This window comes from Saccoglossus kowalevskii, chromosome 22, assembly GCF_978046115.1.
Source record: "Saccoglossus kowalevskii chromosome 22, keSacKowa6.1, whole genome shotgun sequence".
Classification (NCBI taxonomy): Eukaryota; Metazoa; Hemichordata; class Enteropneusta; family Harrimaniidae; genus Saccoglossus; species Saccoglossus kowalevskii.
Window position 1 is genome coordinate 28,188,003 of NC_140662.1, and position 20,565 is coordinate 28,208,567.

The 20,565-nt window shown below is 39.2% G+C and overlaps 1 protein-coding gene and 1 pseudogene across 1 annotated transcript; both read right to left on the reverse strand.

The window, feature by feature from the left end:
- Positions 1 to 1,203: 1,203 nt before the first annotated feature.
- Positions 1,204 to 1,805, reverse strand: LOC144361188 (uncharacterized). The gene is made up of 2 exons (XM_078013375.2): positions 1,476 to 1,805; positions 1,204 to 1,365 (listed from the first exon to the last, which is right to left on the reverse strand). The coding sequence occupies exons 1-2, from the start codon at positions 1,803 to 1,805 to the stop codon at positions 1,204 to 1,206; spliced, it is 492 nt and encodes a 163-aa protein (XP_077869501.2).
- Positions 1,806 to 7,024: 5,219 nt separating this feature from the next.
- Positions 7,025 to 18,368, reverse strand: LOC144361186 (uncharacterized; annotated as a pseudogene).
- Between the last annotated feature and the right edge of the window lie 2,197 nt (positions 18,369 to 20,565).

Below are 20,565 nucleotides of genomic sequence, written 5' to 3' on the forward strand. Positions count from 1 at the left end.
TGACTCCAGGGTGAGGTAGTCCATGCACACAAGCTCAAGGGGTTGACTTGTCCTAATACTTACCAGCGGGACACGAGTCCTTTCTTCGGGGGTCAACTTCCGTCCATCCTGTTCCATCCTGGACCAATAAAACCTCAACCACAACAAGTCAAGTGTTTTCTCCTTGCCAGGGTGCCCCAAGTTATCGTGAAGTGCTTCCATGGCTGTACCACGGTATGCCTCAGGCAAAACCAACTGATGGCACTCCTTTCCTTCCGCATCTGTTTGCACCCATGCAAAACTCCATTTTTGAAGTGTAAGCGATTCCATTCTCTTAGTGCCAACCAAACCCCAGCAATATCACCACTTCTCTCCTGTCAAGAGGGTCTGTGGGATCTCCCAACGTACCAACACAATCTACCAATCACCAGATCCTTTCGCTGTAGTCCCCTCCATTCATCCATGGTGATGGTGGGAAGCGCTGGACCATGCACCCATCTCTCAGGTTCTTCCAGCTGATCGTCAATGGCTTCCTCAGTCACTAGTTCCACCGCAGGCATGGCTGAGGTGTGTTGAGCACTGCTTATGGCTGCAACAGTCTTCTTCCGCATGGTCTTGCGCTCCTTTGCACCAGGCGGGATTCAATGAAGCCAGCCACCACGACCAGTGTCATCCGTAGTATACCCTTGTTGTGGTCTATGGGATAAGCTATCTGCATCACCATTCCGTTTACCAGGTCTATATTGCAATTGAAAGTGATATTGCGATAATGCAGCAAGCCATCGGTGTCCGGTCGCGTCTAATTTTGCACACGTCATAACATACGTGAGCGGGTTATTGTCTGTCACCACAACAAATTTGTTGCCAAACTTTTCTGTGACAGCCCACTTCAGCACCAAAAACTCAAGCTTGTGAGCTGGATAGTTGCGCTCACTTTTGGCCAGTCTTCGGCTCACATACACTACAACCCTCATCTGCTCTCCTTCATTCTGATACAAGGCCACACCCAGACCCAACAAACTCGCATCTGTGTGAAGCTCAAAAGGCCTGCCGTAGTCAAGATACGCCAGTGGGGTTGTCAGCCGCTCAACCAAAGTCTCAAACGCCAGTTGGCATTCTGGCTGCTGACTCTCAAGCACCAGTCTCATCTTACTCCCTCTAACTGTTCTCTCATACAACCCTGTGGTTAACTCATTGAGTGGCTTAGTGATTTTCGAATAGTCCTCAACGAAGCGGCCATAATATCCCACTACCCCAAGAAACGTCTTCACCTCTTTGGCGTTGGTAGGCACTGACCAGGCCCTCAGGGCTTCTGTCTTCCCTGAAACTCAATGGCGCTGGTTGCCAGTCCAATGGAGAGTCTAACGTACCGAACAATGTCGCCTCCTTCAAAGCATCAAAACATTCTTCAATGCTTGTTAGAGCATATGCATCTCTGATAGTGCGTGCATTCAACTTCCGATAGTCTATGCACAGCCATGTGCTTTCTTAATTACCATCACAATCGGAGCCGCCCAGGGACTGTGCGACTCGCATATAACATGACTGTCAATCATTCCCTGCAACATCTGTCTTAGCTCTTCATAACGGGCAGGTGGTACACGCCTATGCCGCTCTCTTATCGGCTCATCATTCGTCAGCCTTATCCTATGCTTCTCCAGATCACAAGATCCTAAGTCATTGTAGTGTTTGGAGAAAACATCTGCATTGCGTTCAAAACAGTCCTTCACTTCAGCCAACTGATGTTGATGGAGCTGGGCTTGGGACGTGTCAAAGTTCACTCCGTCTACATCAAAATGCCTACTCACACCATCAGATTCTCCCATGTTAATGTTCTCAGAGGTCGCATCGCGTCCCAGGTGCTCTATCTGCACCACAGCGCTCGCCTAACCTATGATCGCACCAGGTTTTCACGGGTCTATCGGTAGTGTTACTGATTCTCACTGGCACATGCAAATTCCTCTTGTGGCAACTCAACATGCAGGCCGTAGGACTCGTTGCTATATCACATGCCGTTTTGTCACTAGGCTCCACCATGACCATGTACTTGTCACGCCGAGTCCCACCACGCATCTTGCCTCAAACAATGCGATCAGTGTCAGGTCGCACCGTAAGCGACGTCTTACACATAGCCTTAACCTCACCAATATGACTGTCAACACCAACAAACTTGTCTCTGGCTCTGAGTGCACGACAAGTTTCTCTGCCTAGTCGTGACATTCTCCTATTGTACTGACCAGACAACCCATCTCTTCTTAAATACAAGTCAAGCAGGTTAGTAAAAGCAGTAACCTGCACTCAGCGGTTGTACTCATTATCAGCCGCCACCAATACCAATGTCTGATATTCCAGCTCATCAGCAAACATAGAGTGTGGAAAAGACAGAGGGACCTCAATATATCCTACATAAGACAATCTCTCACCACCAGCTCCTGTGACGACAAAAGATTCATCAAGGGGCTTCACCTTAATGTCTGCAAGGTGTTTACAGTAGAAAGCATTCCCTACAGGCGTGACCTGCGAACCCGTATCCAGTAAAAAAGCACATTTGATTCCTCGGACAAAAACAACCCTCACGGTTTGATCCAACCAACCGATCACATACACTGTTCACCATCAAGAGTGGTTATTGGCTTTGACACGAAGTATGTATACAATCTGGTTCTCTGTCTTTTCTAGAAGATGGATCCCCATCACCATAACAATGTTCAACACTCTTTCGTACATGCTTTGCAACAGGATGTTGACTGCGCTTACATTTCCAGAAGTGACGATTAACTTCGTGGTGGTGTTTTCCAGACCTGGTCAAACTCTAGCTACTATCGGGATTCTTGACAGCACGCATGGGGCACCTATATGAAATAAGTCCCGACTTCCCACAAACGCAACACGTAACCAGTCTCTCAGATCTGACTGGGCACTCCCTAGCTATATGACCACACTCATCACACAAATAACACCGAACTAACGGTTTCCACGCTACAGTGCCACCAGATGCAGAGCTAAGGGCAGAGGTTTTGTCAACAAAGGGCAGAGTTGTCACATCCCTGCCCATCAACTTTGATTCCCCTTCATCATTTCTATGACATCTGCTTGTTGTTTTAGCAGTGTCATCATAGCAGTTCTCTCTGCACCACAACGCTCTATCACTCTCTCGATTGTCTCCAACTAATGATACATGACCTTCAATGTTGGCGACCCTATTAATTCATCCTGTTTGACCATTCCTGTTCATCCTGTTCTGCTTTGCGCGTCTCACACCACAATTGTTGGAATGTTGAGATGTTCTCAAACTTGTGTTGTATCACATGCTTCACATCTCTGTTGCACAAATTACACCAGAAAACAGTCCTCAATGTCCGATCTACCTCAGTGGCTGCAATGCCTCCCCGCTCTTTGACTGTATTGACAGCAAGTTGCAAGCGCATACCATAGTCCTTTATACGCTCACCTTCCCTTTGCCAACTGTCTTTGTAAAACCTCTCCAATAGCATCAAACCACTCTACTTCACCATTGGGGACCTCCAATGTTCATGACCAACCATATTCATGACCAACTCTGCTACATCACCCTTTAATGAAGCCTTTACCAGAGTGCTCTGTAATAGGCTCTCATCTCTCCTTAGACAACCAATGGCATACTTCCATTGTCGGAAGCTTGCATCTCTCTTGTGCTGATCATTACCAGAAAAGCAATCACCTGTACATCTCAGTACATTCCGCACTACCCGACGCAGGTGATGGTACTGTTCCACCCCGCGCAGGTGTATCCAAATAAGAACCGCCCTCTGCCATATTCGCCAATTCATACCAACAACCAAATAAGGACAAAAGCCACCACAGGAGTTATCAAATTTATGAACTACTCCGCTGCAAGCACAAAGTGAACCCAATGTCACAACGGAACGACAACTGATCACCCTCGACTGTAAACCTACACGGGCGGTTTCTGTTCCACTTTTGCTCCAATGTAACTGAACAGCAATCCACACACACAAACACAAAGTTTGTTGTCCGATTACAAACCGAGCCAACACGTTTGGGCACCAATCTGCCACCCAGCCCTCTGGCGTTCATGGGACTCCGACGGGGCGAGGCAGATGATGAAACTAAATCTCCGCAGGATACCAATAGTATTCCTCCTCACAATCACAGGGGCTGTCTCGCGTACCAAAGACAGACTTGAGGGTCCGGAGTAGAGAAGTTGGTATGTAGATACAGTCAGCCAACACATATTTCAGTTATAAACAGAGACAGCTCATACTGCCGATTTATTGCAATAATGTCAATAAGAACTCACCATATAACACAATGAAGTAAAGCCTACTACAAAGTAGTATACAATATTAATCCGACAGGATCTGGCCAAATTAACCCAGTGGCGCCTTGTCACTGGAAAAATAAAACTATATAAAATTAACCTGCCAGGAACTTGCCTATAGATAAACTAAATTAACCCGGCAGTGCCTAACACTAACGCCAAACACAATGAAATACCTAACTGCCATACAAATAAAATGCCTGAACAAAGCAGTAACTACCGCCCACACCAGCCCCACGCTATGCAGGAAGCAGGGCGTGTGGATAAAAAAGTTAACAACGTCCACGCAGCAAACACTAACTCGCCAACTCAGCACAAATGCACAGGCATGCACCCAAACACGCACACGGAAAAGGCGAGGCAAACACAACGACCAAAATGCACACGTTACAATAAAATCAGTAAAATCACCTCACAGTGCTAATCACAAAAATGCGACTAACTAAGCAGTTTATTCAATCTACCAAGAGAGTGCGTCGCTGTCCCAAATACGCCGCCAAACGAAGAAATTCGCTGTGGTTTCTCAAATGAGTGACCAAAACGAATCTCGCCAAAAAACAGCCGAAACAACACAGTGCAAAGGCCTAACACGAAATGTGCATGCAGTAAAAAATTACCTTAGATAATGACCACAAGCAGTGGGCAAAACGGCCTAGGCAACACACGGGAAAAATTTGGAAAATTTACGAGGCGTGCAACGGGGAAATGACGTAATCTCGGCGTCCACGCACATGAAACTCGGGTATTTCTCGCACCAAGTCCACTGCAAGATATTTTGTTTTACGCACGATGGAGGACGTGGATAACCGGATTTAGGCTAATCTCCCAATTTCATAAAAAATAATCGTATTCGAATCTCAGGCTAGCTAATTTGGCGTGGGGAGGAGCATACAGGCATTTATACTGCCTGGGGGAGCGCATAACTGATTTGTCAAATAAAAAAATAAATAAAATACAAATGTAAAGTAAACAGATTAGTAATTCATTAGTATAGTAATTTACTCAATATAGAAACGCCATGGCAACAACATGTCTAAGTACAACGGCAATTTCCGAAATCACAAAATACGTGCTTCACAGAAATATAAACAAGAGGAAAGCAGAGTCTGTGCTGTGCCCCCGCCCGTCCAAAAGTCCCGCTATCCAACGTAAAGTTGAGAATTACACAGCGATGGTTTCTAAGCTATAACCAAACCGCCAAAAACATAAACATTCGCAGGGTCACTCCAAACTAAATTACTGGGGCAAAAATAGACTCGCCATCCACTAATTACTATGTGAAATTTTACAGTGAGAACCCAATAGCTTTACCGCTATCGTCAGTTCTCATAAAATGATACACAATACAATAATAAACTTATGTCAAAAATATATAATACGATGTCAAAAATCGCCAGCCAGTTCACAACGTTCTGTACAGTCCCGAAAATTTGCTGACCACGAGGCAAGTATAATCAGCGATGACGCAATGGCATCGCCAGAGAACACGGCCACACTCAGAAAATCACAACTACTCCTGGTGATTCTAGGCTCCATGATCTGATTTACGTCAAGCTTGAGCCCTACGTTGCAAAAGATCACTCACCGCTTATCGATCAGTTCCTGAGTCGCATCAATTCGGTGATCGACGACACAATTCAACGCTGGACGTCCACAAAGTTGGTGCAACGCAAGTTCGACAGTCACTTTGATTCCTTCGCGGTATGGGAATAACATAAACTCGTCCATGGGCTGCAACACCCTGAACTCTGTTCTTTCCTAGCTTTTGGTACGCTGACTTGATCCCTTCCAGAATACGTTCGTGTTCACATTTCCAACACAATCCTGCTTTTCAGCTCCTGCCATCTTTTTTCCTGTCCTGCACCTTCTTCTCTTGCGCGCGGAATGGCGTGACGTAGTTAGACGCACCAATCACGTAGCGAGTCTCAACACGTGTTAATCATGGGCCAAAACTTTTCCATGACGTCACAAATACGGGTTACCATAATAAATAACGCAAAGAATACAAAGAAAACTACATAGAAATAAAGAAACAGTAAAATTATCCTGGTTTCGCACAAAAAACTACACAGGACGGGAAAAGTGCTCCCACTACCCACAAAAAGCTACAATGATGTAAATCACAACATTTTGACGCAATAAAAGTGTACGTGATAATTATTCAACGTTGGATTGCAATCAATGACGCTTCGGGGCCCCTTTCCGAATAGTTACGGTTCCAGTTCACCTACCAGTCACGACGAACTTCACACGGGTTGAACTAAAAGTCCATCGGTGCACCGCAACAACAGTGTTCTTGTTCAACTCTTCTTCTGTCCTGTAATCCACGCTTCCGATCTCCACTCAGCGGCCACACAGTCTTCCCCGACGGCACACCACGACGTTGCCAGCTCGAACCCAAGAAGAGAGAGAGCGAGAGATCCATTCGTTGTTTCTCTCCTCCAGAGCAACGCTTCCAGAATGTTCCAGAATAAAAATTTCATAGCTTGTCACGTATAATACAAAACTATGGAATTATGAAGTCGAAATGTAACAAATAAATAATAAATCACACAAAATACTAACTACGGAAAACCATGCAAGGTAGCACAAGTTTACCACAAGAAGGCGCTATATCACAAAACTGCTTGGTGCATATTTAAGCGATTTAAGTCAAACAATAGGCAACAATGCCATATACACATGGGTCTAGCATGCCTGAAGTAAGCTCGGGTTACATGCACATCATTGTATTGTTCCAGGTTGAAAAAAAGGTAGTTGCTGCGTCACTTCGTGCAACTGCTTAAATCTCGACCGCACGATGGCGCCCTGTAACTGGGATTCAACAAGTTTATTGAGCAAGGATTTCCTTTCAGTAATAACCGATTGAACGTTATTACGAGTAGCGTCATTCTTTTCAAGCGCAAGTAGCTCAAGAGATTGTTTAGTGACTTTTAGTTTCTGTGTTCTGGCTTTGCTGTACTGTTGTAAAAGCAATTTAATTTTCAGTTTGCCACTGCCTGCATAAAAGTTCAAAGAGATCATAATAATTCTGTTCGTCTAATAATTGACTGTTGAGACACTATATCGGACTATGTGAGCGGTGAGTGTCACATGCGATTTTTAGTTTGACAGGGGAGTGGTCAGAATTAATACCTGTTTCGTTGATAGCGGAAACGATTTTTGTGGCAAGGTTCTTTGAAAAGTAAATACGATCAATACGAGCAGCCTTGTTATTGTATTGTTTGTGGGTTGTATCGTCGGCGTGGAGACGAGCCCATGTGTCGATAAGTTTCTGTTGCTTTACGATCGCAGAAAACAAATTTGAACTGAGACTGTCTGGTTCGGTGCGACTACGGCCATTTAACGCGTCCAGTGTACAATTGAAGTCACCTCCAAGAATAATTGGTTCAAATGTATCTAACGGATTCAGGAAGTGTATCAAGTTTTCTCTTCGTTCATTTGGAATAAAAGAAGTATAGAAATGAAGTTGTAGATGTTGTCATTAATACTGGCTTTAAGATGTAATGCGCGATCGGGTATAATATGATTGACCTGTAGGATGATAACACAGTTTTTTTTTGTTTAAAGGGGAGCAGAGGTGTGGCTTTTGACACTCTGTACATGAAATCTGAGATCTATGAATGAATTCTGTCGATAAAAATAACTTATATGTGCTGCGAAAAGCGCTAAATATCGGGTATAAAACGGGCTGTGAAACAGACGACAAACTTCCGCTTTTCCTGGCGTCATTTCGCCTCTAGAGGGCCAGTCGAATGATGTCATCAGTGAACACTGAACCCATTCATGCTAGTACGTCAATCCCATAGAAATGTTTTATGAAAGACCTTGTTAATTGACTACTTAAAAGTTGAAACATTGCGAGGTGTTGTGCGTATGAATGCCATAACGATTCAATGTTGGTTGCTAGAAATCGGCAGAAGAACTAACCTGAAAATGAAGACACGTACAGCGCTCTAGCTATAGTAAACAGTGAGTAAATACATTTTGTACGAGTTAAAAACTACATTGTATCCTTCGCGGACGAAACTTCACCTGTGTCCAATATTAAATAACTGACTTTGCGTAATCATTATGAAAGCGATATATTACAATGTTGAAATTTTTAGAGCCGGTACAACATTGTAAACAGATTTGCGTAATTAGAAAAGCAGCGCACTAAGTAAATTACCTCAAAATATACAAGTTTGCGTACAGCACCGACAGAACTAAATAATAATTTTACAAGATGGACGCGCGGAGCATGAAAGAAAAGATTGCTAAGGTAACGCGCCTGTTCAGTGCGTGACTTAGGGGTCAAACTTCGGTCAACACACACTTGATGTCAGCATCGCCGCGCAGTAAGTTACGCAATGAAGTACTTAAAGTTCAATTGCGTCCCAAAATGATGTCGTTGATCACTCAGTCTTTTGCAAAATATTATAACTAGTTTCCAAGCTTTTGATGCAGCCAGATTTGTTTAACTTTGTGGAAATATAATCTTTTTAATTTCCCAGTCCTTTCTGTTCATTCATGGTCTTGACAACAAGTGTGAATTGCTGTGGGAGCCTTTCGTTCCCGACCGCGGTCAGACGGCGTCATGAAATCTATGCATAAAATGCGGGCGACCTGCGGCTGTTTGATTTCCTACTCTCTCCTAAGCTAGCGATTGGTGAGAATGGTTATTAATATATTACCCGATGTACTTGTAAATCGGACAGTCATACCGCAATTGTGTTGAAACATTTTTGGGGCAGTAAGTAACGTCAGAATATTGTTTAAAATAAAATACTGTTGAATACTTTATTTTGGCTTGGAATTTATTTTCGCTATTTTCGCTGAAGAGATGATTCCGTGAAAATAAAATCCAGCGAATATATTTTTTTTCCATATTTCACATTAAACTCATCAAAAATCAGTGAAAATTGATTTCATACAAAACGCCCAAAAAGCCTTTTCATCGAAAATTAATTCCAGCGAAAATAAAGTATTCCACAGTATTCCATCCCAATAAAATCTAGGTCAAAGGGTCAAATTGCGTACATATAATTATATATAGTTAAAAACTAAATATATTTGAATTGTTGACGGCTATTCAACGTTTGTGCAAACCAGAATAAAAAAAGGTAGTGTATACAATAGCGATATGACTGAGATATCATGGCATTTGTTTACAATATTGTACCGGCTCTAGTATTGGACACAGATGGAGTTGCGTTCGCGAACGATACAGAGTGGTATAGAGCCGTCCAGAATTTATAATACTGTAGTTAACACTCGTTGTATATCCCCAAACATTTGACTACTCCTGTGCCGGTTACCAGTGCTTGGGTGGGCGGTCGGTGTTTTCAATAAGCGAGCGAGAGAAAAAAAAAAACGGTAAAAATGCGGTCGTTTTCCGGTCGGAAAATACAGTGTGGTCGGAAATTAAGCGATCGTTTAAAAGGTGGGAAGTTGGGCAAAATGAGTACTGTAGTTCAAGTGATATTAACATATTTCTCATTTAGTTTTAACTCGTACAATATTTATTCACTCACTGTTTACTATAGCCAGAACGCAGTACTGTCTTCACTTTCAGGTTAGTTCTTCCGCCAATTTCTCGCAACCAACAACGTGATTTTTTATTTGGGATTTCGAGAAACATAACATGAATCGTTACGGCATTCATAACACAACACCTCGCCATGTTTCAACTTTTAAGTAGTCAGTTAACAAGGTCTTTCATAGTAGCATTTCTATGGGATTGACGTACTAGCACGAATGGGTTCAATTATCAGTGTTCACTGATGACGTCATTTGACTGGCCCTCTAGAGGCAAAATGACGCCAGGAAAAGCGGAAGTTTGTCGTCTGCTTCACAGCCCGTTTTATACTCGATATTTAGGGCATTTCGCAGCACATATAAGTTATTTTTATCGACAGAATTCATTCATAGATCTCAGATTTCATGTACAGAGTGCCAAAAGCCACACATCTGCTCCCCTTTAAGTAATAATATATTTCATGTAATGCTAAATAGAGTGAAACTTAATGGTATTGTTTCTGAATAGTTATGGGGTTTCAATCAGCAGTAATATAATTCGTTCCCGTTCGGACGGTAGTCGGAAACGGGAAGTAGTGTATTTGGTTGTGTGCGTGCGTGTGGGTGTGCGTGCGTGCGTGCGTGTGCGGTCATATTTCAGACATGATTTGATGGATTCTCTTCAAATTTGGTACACATACATGTCATGAAGGTATACATATGCACATGAATTTGTTTTGTGATTAGATCATTTTTGACCGTTTGGCAGCTATTTTAGACCCCAAAATGTGCAGATTCTGATTAAGATTACATGCATCTCATACAAAGTTGTTTTTATGTTGTTAAATTAATGTCAATAAAGTTGTATTATTATGTTGGTTCGTCAGAATGTTACCTTTATTTGTTTTTTGTTTGATATCTTGATTTGAAAATGATTGCAATAAAAATTATCAATATTTTTACTACGTACCTGGACCCTGCCTTTCCCCTACATTGTATTATCGTTCAGGCAATGTGTTCCAGTGTTGCATCTTGGGAGAAGATTCGCTTAAGTGAGGTAAATGGTAACACACCTCGTGTTCGGGTTTATGGATGCCTGTTGTCACTTCGCGATAATTAAGACTGAATAGTCTGAAGATCACCTAATTATTTGGTAAGTGCAGTGGAGTAATTTGTTTTTTTCTACTGAGTGTGGGTTTTTACCTTATTTAATTAATGCTTCCTGCAATGATATGTTTGCCTGCTCGTTTGTCATTCAAGCTCCTTCAAGCCAGTTATCTATTTCAATTTGTGTTGGCTAAAAAAATATTTTCTTGCGTTTAACTGAAATATAAGTAGTCCTACGTATAATGCTATGTTGATCGGGGCTAACTAATGGACAATGCATCTTCGCACTGCCCTGCGCATGCAGTCACGGTTGTTTTGTATTCGATCGTCACAATAGCGACCATGCATTGGAAAATGACTGTTTTTGGACGTATTCAAGATAATCGTTCTGGTTTGATTATTACAATAAAACAATCATTGATCCAACAGTATCACGTGATTACGATTTTGAGTGCCATTACGAGAGAAAACTGAATAACTTCATTCGAAATGCCCTGTCTGAGGAGGTACGTCCGCCATTTTGAGAGATTCGCCAGAATTTTACGTCATCGGTAGTGTAGAATATCATTTGTAAACGAAATATTGCCTCGTGACAACATGGAATAGTCATTTAAACCGTAAAATAGTAGTTTATGTCGATTGATCCTAGTCTTTTTATTGTGAAGACGCTAAAAGTTAATTTTTGCTATCCACTCCAAAATGACTGAGTAGGGCGATCGTCGGTCCGTGTCAGGCCCGTAGCCAGCACTTTTGAATAGGGGGTTCGAAAACAACAATAATATATTTGATGTGAAACGTGTGAATTTTGTAATATTCAAAAATTGTCTTTGAGCTGTTTCAGACATTTTTATATTCTCACTTTTAAATTCAATTGGTTTACTTTGTGTTACGTTCGTAAGTTATTTCACATAACATCTTTGAACTATTTTAGAGAAGGGGTCCTGAGCCATTCCCCGGCCACAGACAAACACACAACACGTGTATCTTAGCATTATTGCCTAAGCGTTTTAAGGTAAAATGCTACTCACGAGTTTTTTGCTTTTTGCAGATGTTAGCGCACATAAAAGTGACACGATTTCATGTCGAATTCTGTCTACAATTATCATTTTAGTATTAGTCAATTTTGTATTATGTAATTTTATTTCTGTACAGGGCCTCAGCCTATCGTACAAAATGTAATGGGTAGAAAAGTGCATAGTACGTTTTAAAAACAATACAACATTCATGTAAACATATGGTACTAAGTTAAGCTGGATTCATCTCGTCGCTTGAAAACTTTTCAAAGATACAGAGCTATTTGATATATGGTGTGGCAGTTTGTGTAGCAACGCAGTAAGCCCAGACTGTCAGTATTTGCATAATAGCATAGGGTTACTGACAAAAGATCAGCCCTTAGATCATTATAAAATGGACACATTTTCTACCATGTTAAATCCAAACGTACCATTGCAAAAACTAAAAAAATATTGATCTAACTGCTTATTTGTGTGTCTGCCTAACACGTCAGTATATATTTTAGTCTATAATTGTTGCCAATAAATCTCCTAGGTTATAAATATACTACTTTGATTTTTCCGAAAATACACAGCCTGGATGATTGTGATCATATTGGGGCATGCCATTCTTGCTGACAATTTTTTTATTCTTTGAGTAAATATCTCAGTAGTATCTCCAACTTGTTTTTCAAACCAGACAATGCCGAAACCATATTTGAACAGGAGATTTTTATGTGGGTTTCCCATGTACCGTAAGTCTGTCGGTCTTGTCTAATAGTTTAAGCATGATATAACATATTTTGCGGTTCCAGCTATTTTTTATTATTTTAACCAAATATGAGATACAACGCTTGAAATAACCACAGCATAATGGCAGCCTTCCACATTCGTCCAACATCGCTACATTGTTTGTACAACTATTAACGCCAAGTAGATATCTGCAAAATGTTGTCTGTACCCTCTCGATTTTCGAATTGTCGTACCCCCATATCGCTACCATAAGAAATAGCTGGCACAATGATTGCATCAAACAAATTAAATGCACTAACCAATGGCATACCACCAAGGTATGTAAATTTGTTGGTTCACTGTAAATCTATTTTTAGAGGGCGATAAAATAATATGCATATAGTTGCAGTTTAGCAGCGGTCCCAATAGACTTCAATGACTACATCTCCTTTATATGAACCCACTAAAAATATACATGTAATAAATTTTCTCAGACATCAAAAAAAATATGATTGAAAAATATGATTCAATTGCATAGTTTCAATGCTGAAGCAACACTGTGGGGTAAATTGTTGGCTGCAAGAAGCTCCTCGACTTATACAACTCGTGATGTTAAATCTTCGGCATTTTTTAATAATCTGTTCAACCCGTAGCTGTACACTATTGTACTATACGAGGCGCGGAATGTAAATTTATTATTTTTTGTATACTAGAAGAAAACGTTCTAATAATTCAAAATTACGTACGTATTGGAGGCCGTGGCGTGTGTGTTTTAAAATGATGTGTTCTTTTAAAAAAAACGGCGTGACTGTGCGTTTTAATGGTATGTGCTTTAAATAAATCATGTGTGTATATTAAATGGCGTGGGTGTTTTAAAAAACGTGTGTTTTATTATTATTATTTTTAAAATACACATGTCCTTTTAAACACACACGTTTTTTTAAATACACATAATTGTAAAACACACACGTCATTTTAAGACACACATAACTTTTAATTCACGCGTCATTTTTAAAACACACGTTTTTTAAAACACCCACGCCATTTAATATACACACATGATTTTTTAAAGCACATACCATTAAAACGCACAGTCACGTCGTTTTTTAAAATGCACACATCATTTTAAAACACACACGCCACGGCCTCCAATACGTACGTAATTTTGAATTATTAGCATGTTTTTTTCTAGTACACACAAAATAATAAATTTACATTCCGCGCCTCGTATACTAATACAATAAGTTGACTACATTTGCTTGGCTGATACACTTGTAACAAAACAGTATATATGCCATCATTAACTTGAAGAATACAAAACTAATGAACCAAACTAGGAAAGTACAGTGTCGTGTTGTCGTGTCAATCCCGTTCGATCCTCACACTTCACTAACTGAGCGAACACTAGCACAATACAAACGGACCTATTCAGGACCACCACATCCTTCAGAGAGTGACTACCATTACATTATTGTTTCAATGTTGTTTTAATATTTAACATCAGCTGCTTGAACGCGATTTTCATTACACCATCGTGGAATCACCGAATAAAAGCTTGCCCATTTATAACTTGCTGCTGTTGAGCTGAGACGTAACTTCGCGATTGACATTTAAAGCTTGCAGCCACCTAAATGCTCATTACTATACAATTTCGGCTGAGTCTGATAGTTACCTCACTGAGTCAAGTGATTTAAATGATGATAATTTATACTGTTTGATGATCGTAGATTCGAACATAATAAAACAATCTATTCACTTCCAAAATTTAGGGGGTTCGACCGAACCCCCCGAACCCCCCCCCAAACTACGGGCCTGCGTGTTATGGTCTACCCCCCAGATACAGTCCGTGTACGCAGGACTAAAATATAGGATGATATATTTGTATGAAATTTCGGGAATTGTATCGTTGCGAATCGACAAGGTAATTTGTTTGATGCCCGTAGCTGGTGGTCGCACCGTCTATGTATTAGTGCACAGTCCCTCAACACCAAAAACATGACGTACATTGTTTCGTGGGAAGAATTTGCCAAAGCGGCGGAGAGGTTGTATTTAACGGATCCAGACAAGGTATGTGAGCTAGATAAATTCATAAATTGGCTAGAGATAATGAAGGACTGTGATTAGTGCAATTGTATTTGATCACTGGCGCTCTCGTTTGTATCTTTTTTACCAGTTATTGTTTACAAAAATAATAATTGTGTGTAACTCGGTGTTTATCTAGCTGCAATTTTTAAATGACGTGAACTAGCTACGTTAATATCGTGACGACCTTTCATAATTTGCGATAAAAAAAAATTAAACAAGGCGGGCCGCCGTCTTTCAATATACAGTAGGCCACCTTGTCACAGCGCCATCTACGTCCAAGGTCACTTGTTTGAATCCATTTGTTTAAATGTGCATTTGAGAAAACTGAATTATTGTTGCAAGGTTTTGGTGGATTTATGTGAACTGTATATTGTTTGTAAAAACAATTTGTATTTTTTTTTACAGGATCTGGATTTGAAAGACAATTTTGATGGCTTATATCATGCAACAATACCACATAGTTCTGCAATATACACAAATCTATTACAGAAGATTTGCTGACAATTAAAAATCTTCATTTATGACACGTTTTTTTTATTATAAAAAATATAAATATAGAACTATGTACTTAAACTTTGAATTTCATTGTACACCAAATGAAGTTTGTAATAAAAACAACTTTTTTCCTGTGTGAATTTATGCAACTTTATTGTACAGTAAGAGAATGATTCTGTTGCTAAGTGATGATATAGAAGACAGTGCTGGTCCGTCCTACTTCAAACTGTGAAATAACGGGTCAAGATAAAGTAGTGATTGCAGGTTATGCTCATTAAGGTTCACTTAAATATTCAGGTATCACCTCTGGAGTTTTGTAACCTCGGCATATTCAATAATTATGGATACTGCTAATATGTCAGTACTGCTAACAGTATGACTATTGATAACATACTAGATATGGGACATATTGTATTTAAAACTTAACAAGTCATTCCAGTATGTATTTACAGGTTGCTTGCTGATTTAAATAGCTGCATTTCATTCGGGCCAAATCATTCTGGGTGCCTTTCTGAAGTTGACTTTGACCTTGTCACTGCGTTTCAGACATTAGACACTGCATTGAAAAATGTTTTGAAAGTACTCATACTTGATCAGTGCACTGTAAACCATTTTCTTTTGTTTATTCTTATTTGTCATACTCAGAATGTACACTGTTTTGGTATTTCACCATGTAAATATATTTCTTGAATATTGTCAAGACCAAGTTTGGTACATGAGGATTTATTTATACAGTTTGAACGGGAACTGTGTCATTTTCAATGACTTGTTTTTTAATAGATAAGGTGTCCCATGTTATTTTTCTGGATAATTGAGTGCCACATTCAATTCTCAGTCAAATTTCAGGTAGCATTTTGTGATAATTACAGTAAAGCTAATCATATTACTGTCATTGTCCTTTCTCTTAAAAAGGCCATAAGCCATAAGGCTATGAATACTCAACAGTCAGGGACCTTGTGTGGTACATTATATTCTTTACCAAAATTGTTCATGGAAATAACTTAGTGAATAGTTTTGACCTGTTTGATAAAAATAATTTTGGCTTTTTATTGAAAATGGCTAGATAATGTGCTTTCAATGAATGAATAATTCAAACCGCTGTAGCTGACCCATAACAACCACGAGATTTACCCTTAATTTATAAAACCTTGGTGATATGTATGATGGCCATGTCATGCAACTACTGTATTTTCTCTATTAGTACCACATCAACATGATTATAATGTAAATTTTATTAACCATTCATCACTGGTTCATGGCTGCATGGTTTTGATGGATTAGAAGCCAATCAGAGATTGTGTTGCAGGTTTTATTAAGGCACTGCAGAATGATTAGAGAAGACAAAAGACATGTATACCATGTATATCTGTGGTCAAAGTAGGTGACCTATAAAGTAACAAATAGTAATTTTGGATTCTCTGCACTTCCAGTGTCAATGTGCATCTAATGGGAGTAATACAGTATCTAAAATCTATTTCATGATTTAAATTTCTATAAATGGAAAAAGGAAGGCTGACCTGCAGTATATTGTAGCTTTTTTTGCCTTTGATTCAAAAGTAGCAATATGCTGTGTATACCAAAGTAGCTCTTCATGTATTTTCATACCTGATTGTGACTTACAATATAGCTTTATATTAGGCCTGAAAAACACATTGTAGAGTGTGGATTATTCATGTCATATTGATGTCATATTAATTAACATGATCATAACTTGTGTTATAGGTTTTACAGCTTGGATGAATAATATTTTGGCCAACAGATCATTTTCCATATCAGCAACAGATAATTACAATGTGATTGGTGTCACTGTATTAAAGCATTGATTGTTCTCATAAAGTTGTTGATTAGAAAAGTTAATGTTGTCTGTAACATTTAACATTTATGTTTGTATGAATATTATGCTACAAATTTGACAATAATTTTCTGCATTGATGAAATGGCCAAAGTTATTCCAAATTCAAACACATGTAAATTCTCACCTGTCAGGAACAATGGCAACAGTCTTCACCTCCTCCTCATCCAACAGTAAAGTTGACAAAATATTCTGTCTCATAGACTCTGTTGCAGTTGCTGTCAAGGCTAGTATTGGGCAAGTTGTAAGGCTACGAAGCACAATAACTTGCTTGTAACTAGGCCTAAAATCATCACCCCTATTTATGAGAACTGAAAAGCGAATACATTTCATATTTGGAACCACAGTTGATTTATTTTATTGTTAATTTACTTATTAAAAATGTAAATCAACCATTTCACAATACAAAGTGCCTCATCACATGCCAAAAGACATAATCTTTCTTTGTAATGGGCATTGCCCAACATTGTCCTCCAGGGATCTCGTACAGTTAACTCGGGGGAGTAAAATACCACACTGTACTGTCCTTCAATGATATCTGTTTAAGAATTAATTTTGTTAAAGAAAATCCATTTTATGTTCAGGAATTAAATTAATGAAGATAATGATTTGATAGTTCATATAAAGTTTGAAATAAAATATTAATTACTAGTTTTGTAAAGAATATAAATTGTAAATATTCAATTTATTGGAGATGGTACAAAGAATGTTTTTCTATTTACTTTTTATGTCTATGGATGACATTTCAGCCAGTTGCAATTATACTGACAGCCTTCACTCCCCGCTCTCTCCATAGTGTCATCTGATTGAGCATTAGACTCCTCAATGGGGAAATCACCAAACCGATGTGTGGATTTTTTTCTGGGTACATCTAATAAATTCAATAAAGAAGAATTATCCTTTGTTGATATTAAATATAATTTTACTATTATAAATTTCATGGATGTTTTTTTTTTTATATGAAATGAAAATTGGTTGAAACAATCTGACCAATCGCAACTCATTAAAGGATTTGGGAAGGTCAATCGGCCAATGATTGCAGGTAGCATGCAGAAGATTGTGGTTATTTTTATGTGTGTTACAAAATTGATCCTACAGCCATTTAAAGCCATGCATCTTCAAGGGTAACCATTCCATATTTTATAAATTCATTCCATGAAATTCACTGTAATAATCTCCTTGGAATTGATATGCCTTAATATATTATAATAATTATATATGAGAATTTAATTAAACAAAATCTTACCTCATCCAGTAATAGCTGAGGTACAACAAAGCAGTCGCTTTTCCCAAAACCAGTTGGTAGAACACCAAATGTGTCCATATTTTCAATAGCAACACTATTAAAAATATTCGTTTGCTCTTCTTTAAATTCATAATTGAATTTATATTTGCTTTTGACCAGGTCAAGGTTATCCATGGTGAAAAAACGAAAGTAAAATTGAAAGTGCTTGTTGGCCAGAGGGGTGCTGGGAAAATTGTTTATTTGGTTTAAAAAAAAAAAAAAAAAAGTAAATTCTTAAGGCAATTAATTTATTTATATATTGTATGTTTATTAGTATAAAAGTTGCATAAAATGGGCTGATACAATAATTTTTCCGAAGAAAAAAAAATCTACGCACATGCGTTTGATAAGTTGATGCTCTTTTGTTTCAAGGGGATTTGGCGCAAAGGCTTTCTGTCTTTAAGTTTCGTTGGAAAATGACTGTTTGATCGACACTTGCGGGAAATAGTCTGTAATTTCAGATGAGCTATTTGAAATAGTTTGACGTATCGGCCTACTTATTTTTTTGGTTGCAAAGCTAAATACCTCTTAAATCGCCCGAAACAGCCCTTCACATAGTGTCGAATCCCCGGTCTATACGACTTCTCAGGACTGTGGGGACCGAATGATCAGCGGAAGAAGGCCAACCAACTGGACTGTACTCAGGGCTATGGTTAAGGGAGATAGGCTTGGGTAAGGTTATATACTAGTATAGAAATAAAGACAGGGTATGAAACGTCCGCACTTGGAATCGCTGTACACCAAACAAATACGGCTGGTTTGTGAATAAACTCGCACACTACACTCACCAAAAAAGCAATCCACTTGACTATCAAACTCTTATTTATCCAATTTTGTCATACGTTTGTAATAATTTGCCAGTAAATTCACAAAAAATGATAATTTCTAGCGCTATCGAGCATCGCGGCGTAAAAAGCACAACTACTCCATGACAAGCTCCGCCCATCGAGCGCTCATTGGTGGAAAGGGCTCGGGTCAAAGGTTCACACTCTTGCTCACCTCGCCGGGAGATATCATCCTATATAATAAAAAGGTGACTCGTTCCGTTTTTCAGTGGTTGGTGCTCTCGCCGCTTCGTTGCAAGTATGGCATCTCGCCGTTGATGCTTAATAATGTCAATGTCATTGAATTCTTCGCCCAGGTCAATTTTACCGACATATTGATTTTTGGCGCCCTTATTGTCAAGCTGCAAATATTCTTGTATGCTCATTTCATCCATTATTATGCCACCAGTTATTCCACATTCTGGTACACGTCGTTGTTTAGCTGTGTCGTACATCCACCTAAACACATCTGGGTTGAATCCAGGCCTTTGATTGATGACATTTTTATACACCATTAACAACCTCGTGGACAGCAGAATCAAGTACTTGTTGCCATAATATCCTGGTAACCTTGTGGAATCCTGCACCAAAGTTGAATTCAACTGGGTTACTGCCCTGTCCCATCTACGTTCTTTGAGTTGCACTTTATACTATTATTGATCATTGAAGTCAATAACGAAAGCATGTTTGAATCACCGTTCGTTGAAATAATGTTTAACACAACCCTTACATTCATTTTCGCAACGACATATCTTTTCTATCAGGGCTAGGCTCATCTAAAGTTGTCTTTCGTTTTTGGCCAGTAGCTCTTCTGATAGCACTACTTTGCTGACAGCTTCGACAAATATCGGAAGCAGAAGCCTATGATAATATGCGACAACACTTCATATCACGCACACTTTGAACAGTTTTACCATTTACTGAATTAGATTCAATTAATAAGTCGTGTGTGACAATAATATTACATGGTTTGGTTACACCAGTGCATAGTTTTATCCTGTCTAAGAAGAGTACTAGAATATTTAAGTTATACTCTGTAGAAAATATGGCTGTTGGAAACCCATACTGTTTCAAATCAACTGCCGTATCATTTATCTTAACACTAAAGGAGTGATCACTGGTGAACGTTACAGACATAATGTTGATACCAATCAGCTTCTCTCGGATAATGTGCTTTCACAGGGTTACAGTGTTACTGGTAATATTAGACTGAAAGAAACCTTTATTCAACCTGAATGTTGCGATTTCACATATGTCAATTGATTCTTTATATGCATCTTTATTGTGGCACCTTGTTATACCTCTGTATATTTCTGAAAAGAAAATACAGTCAGCTTATTATGACAGGGACCATGAAAAAAATTGTTGAAAGCCTCAATCACTTGGAAAAATAT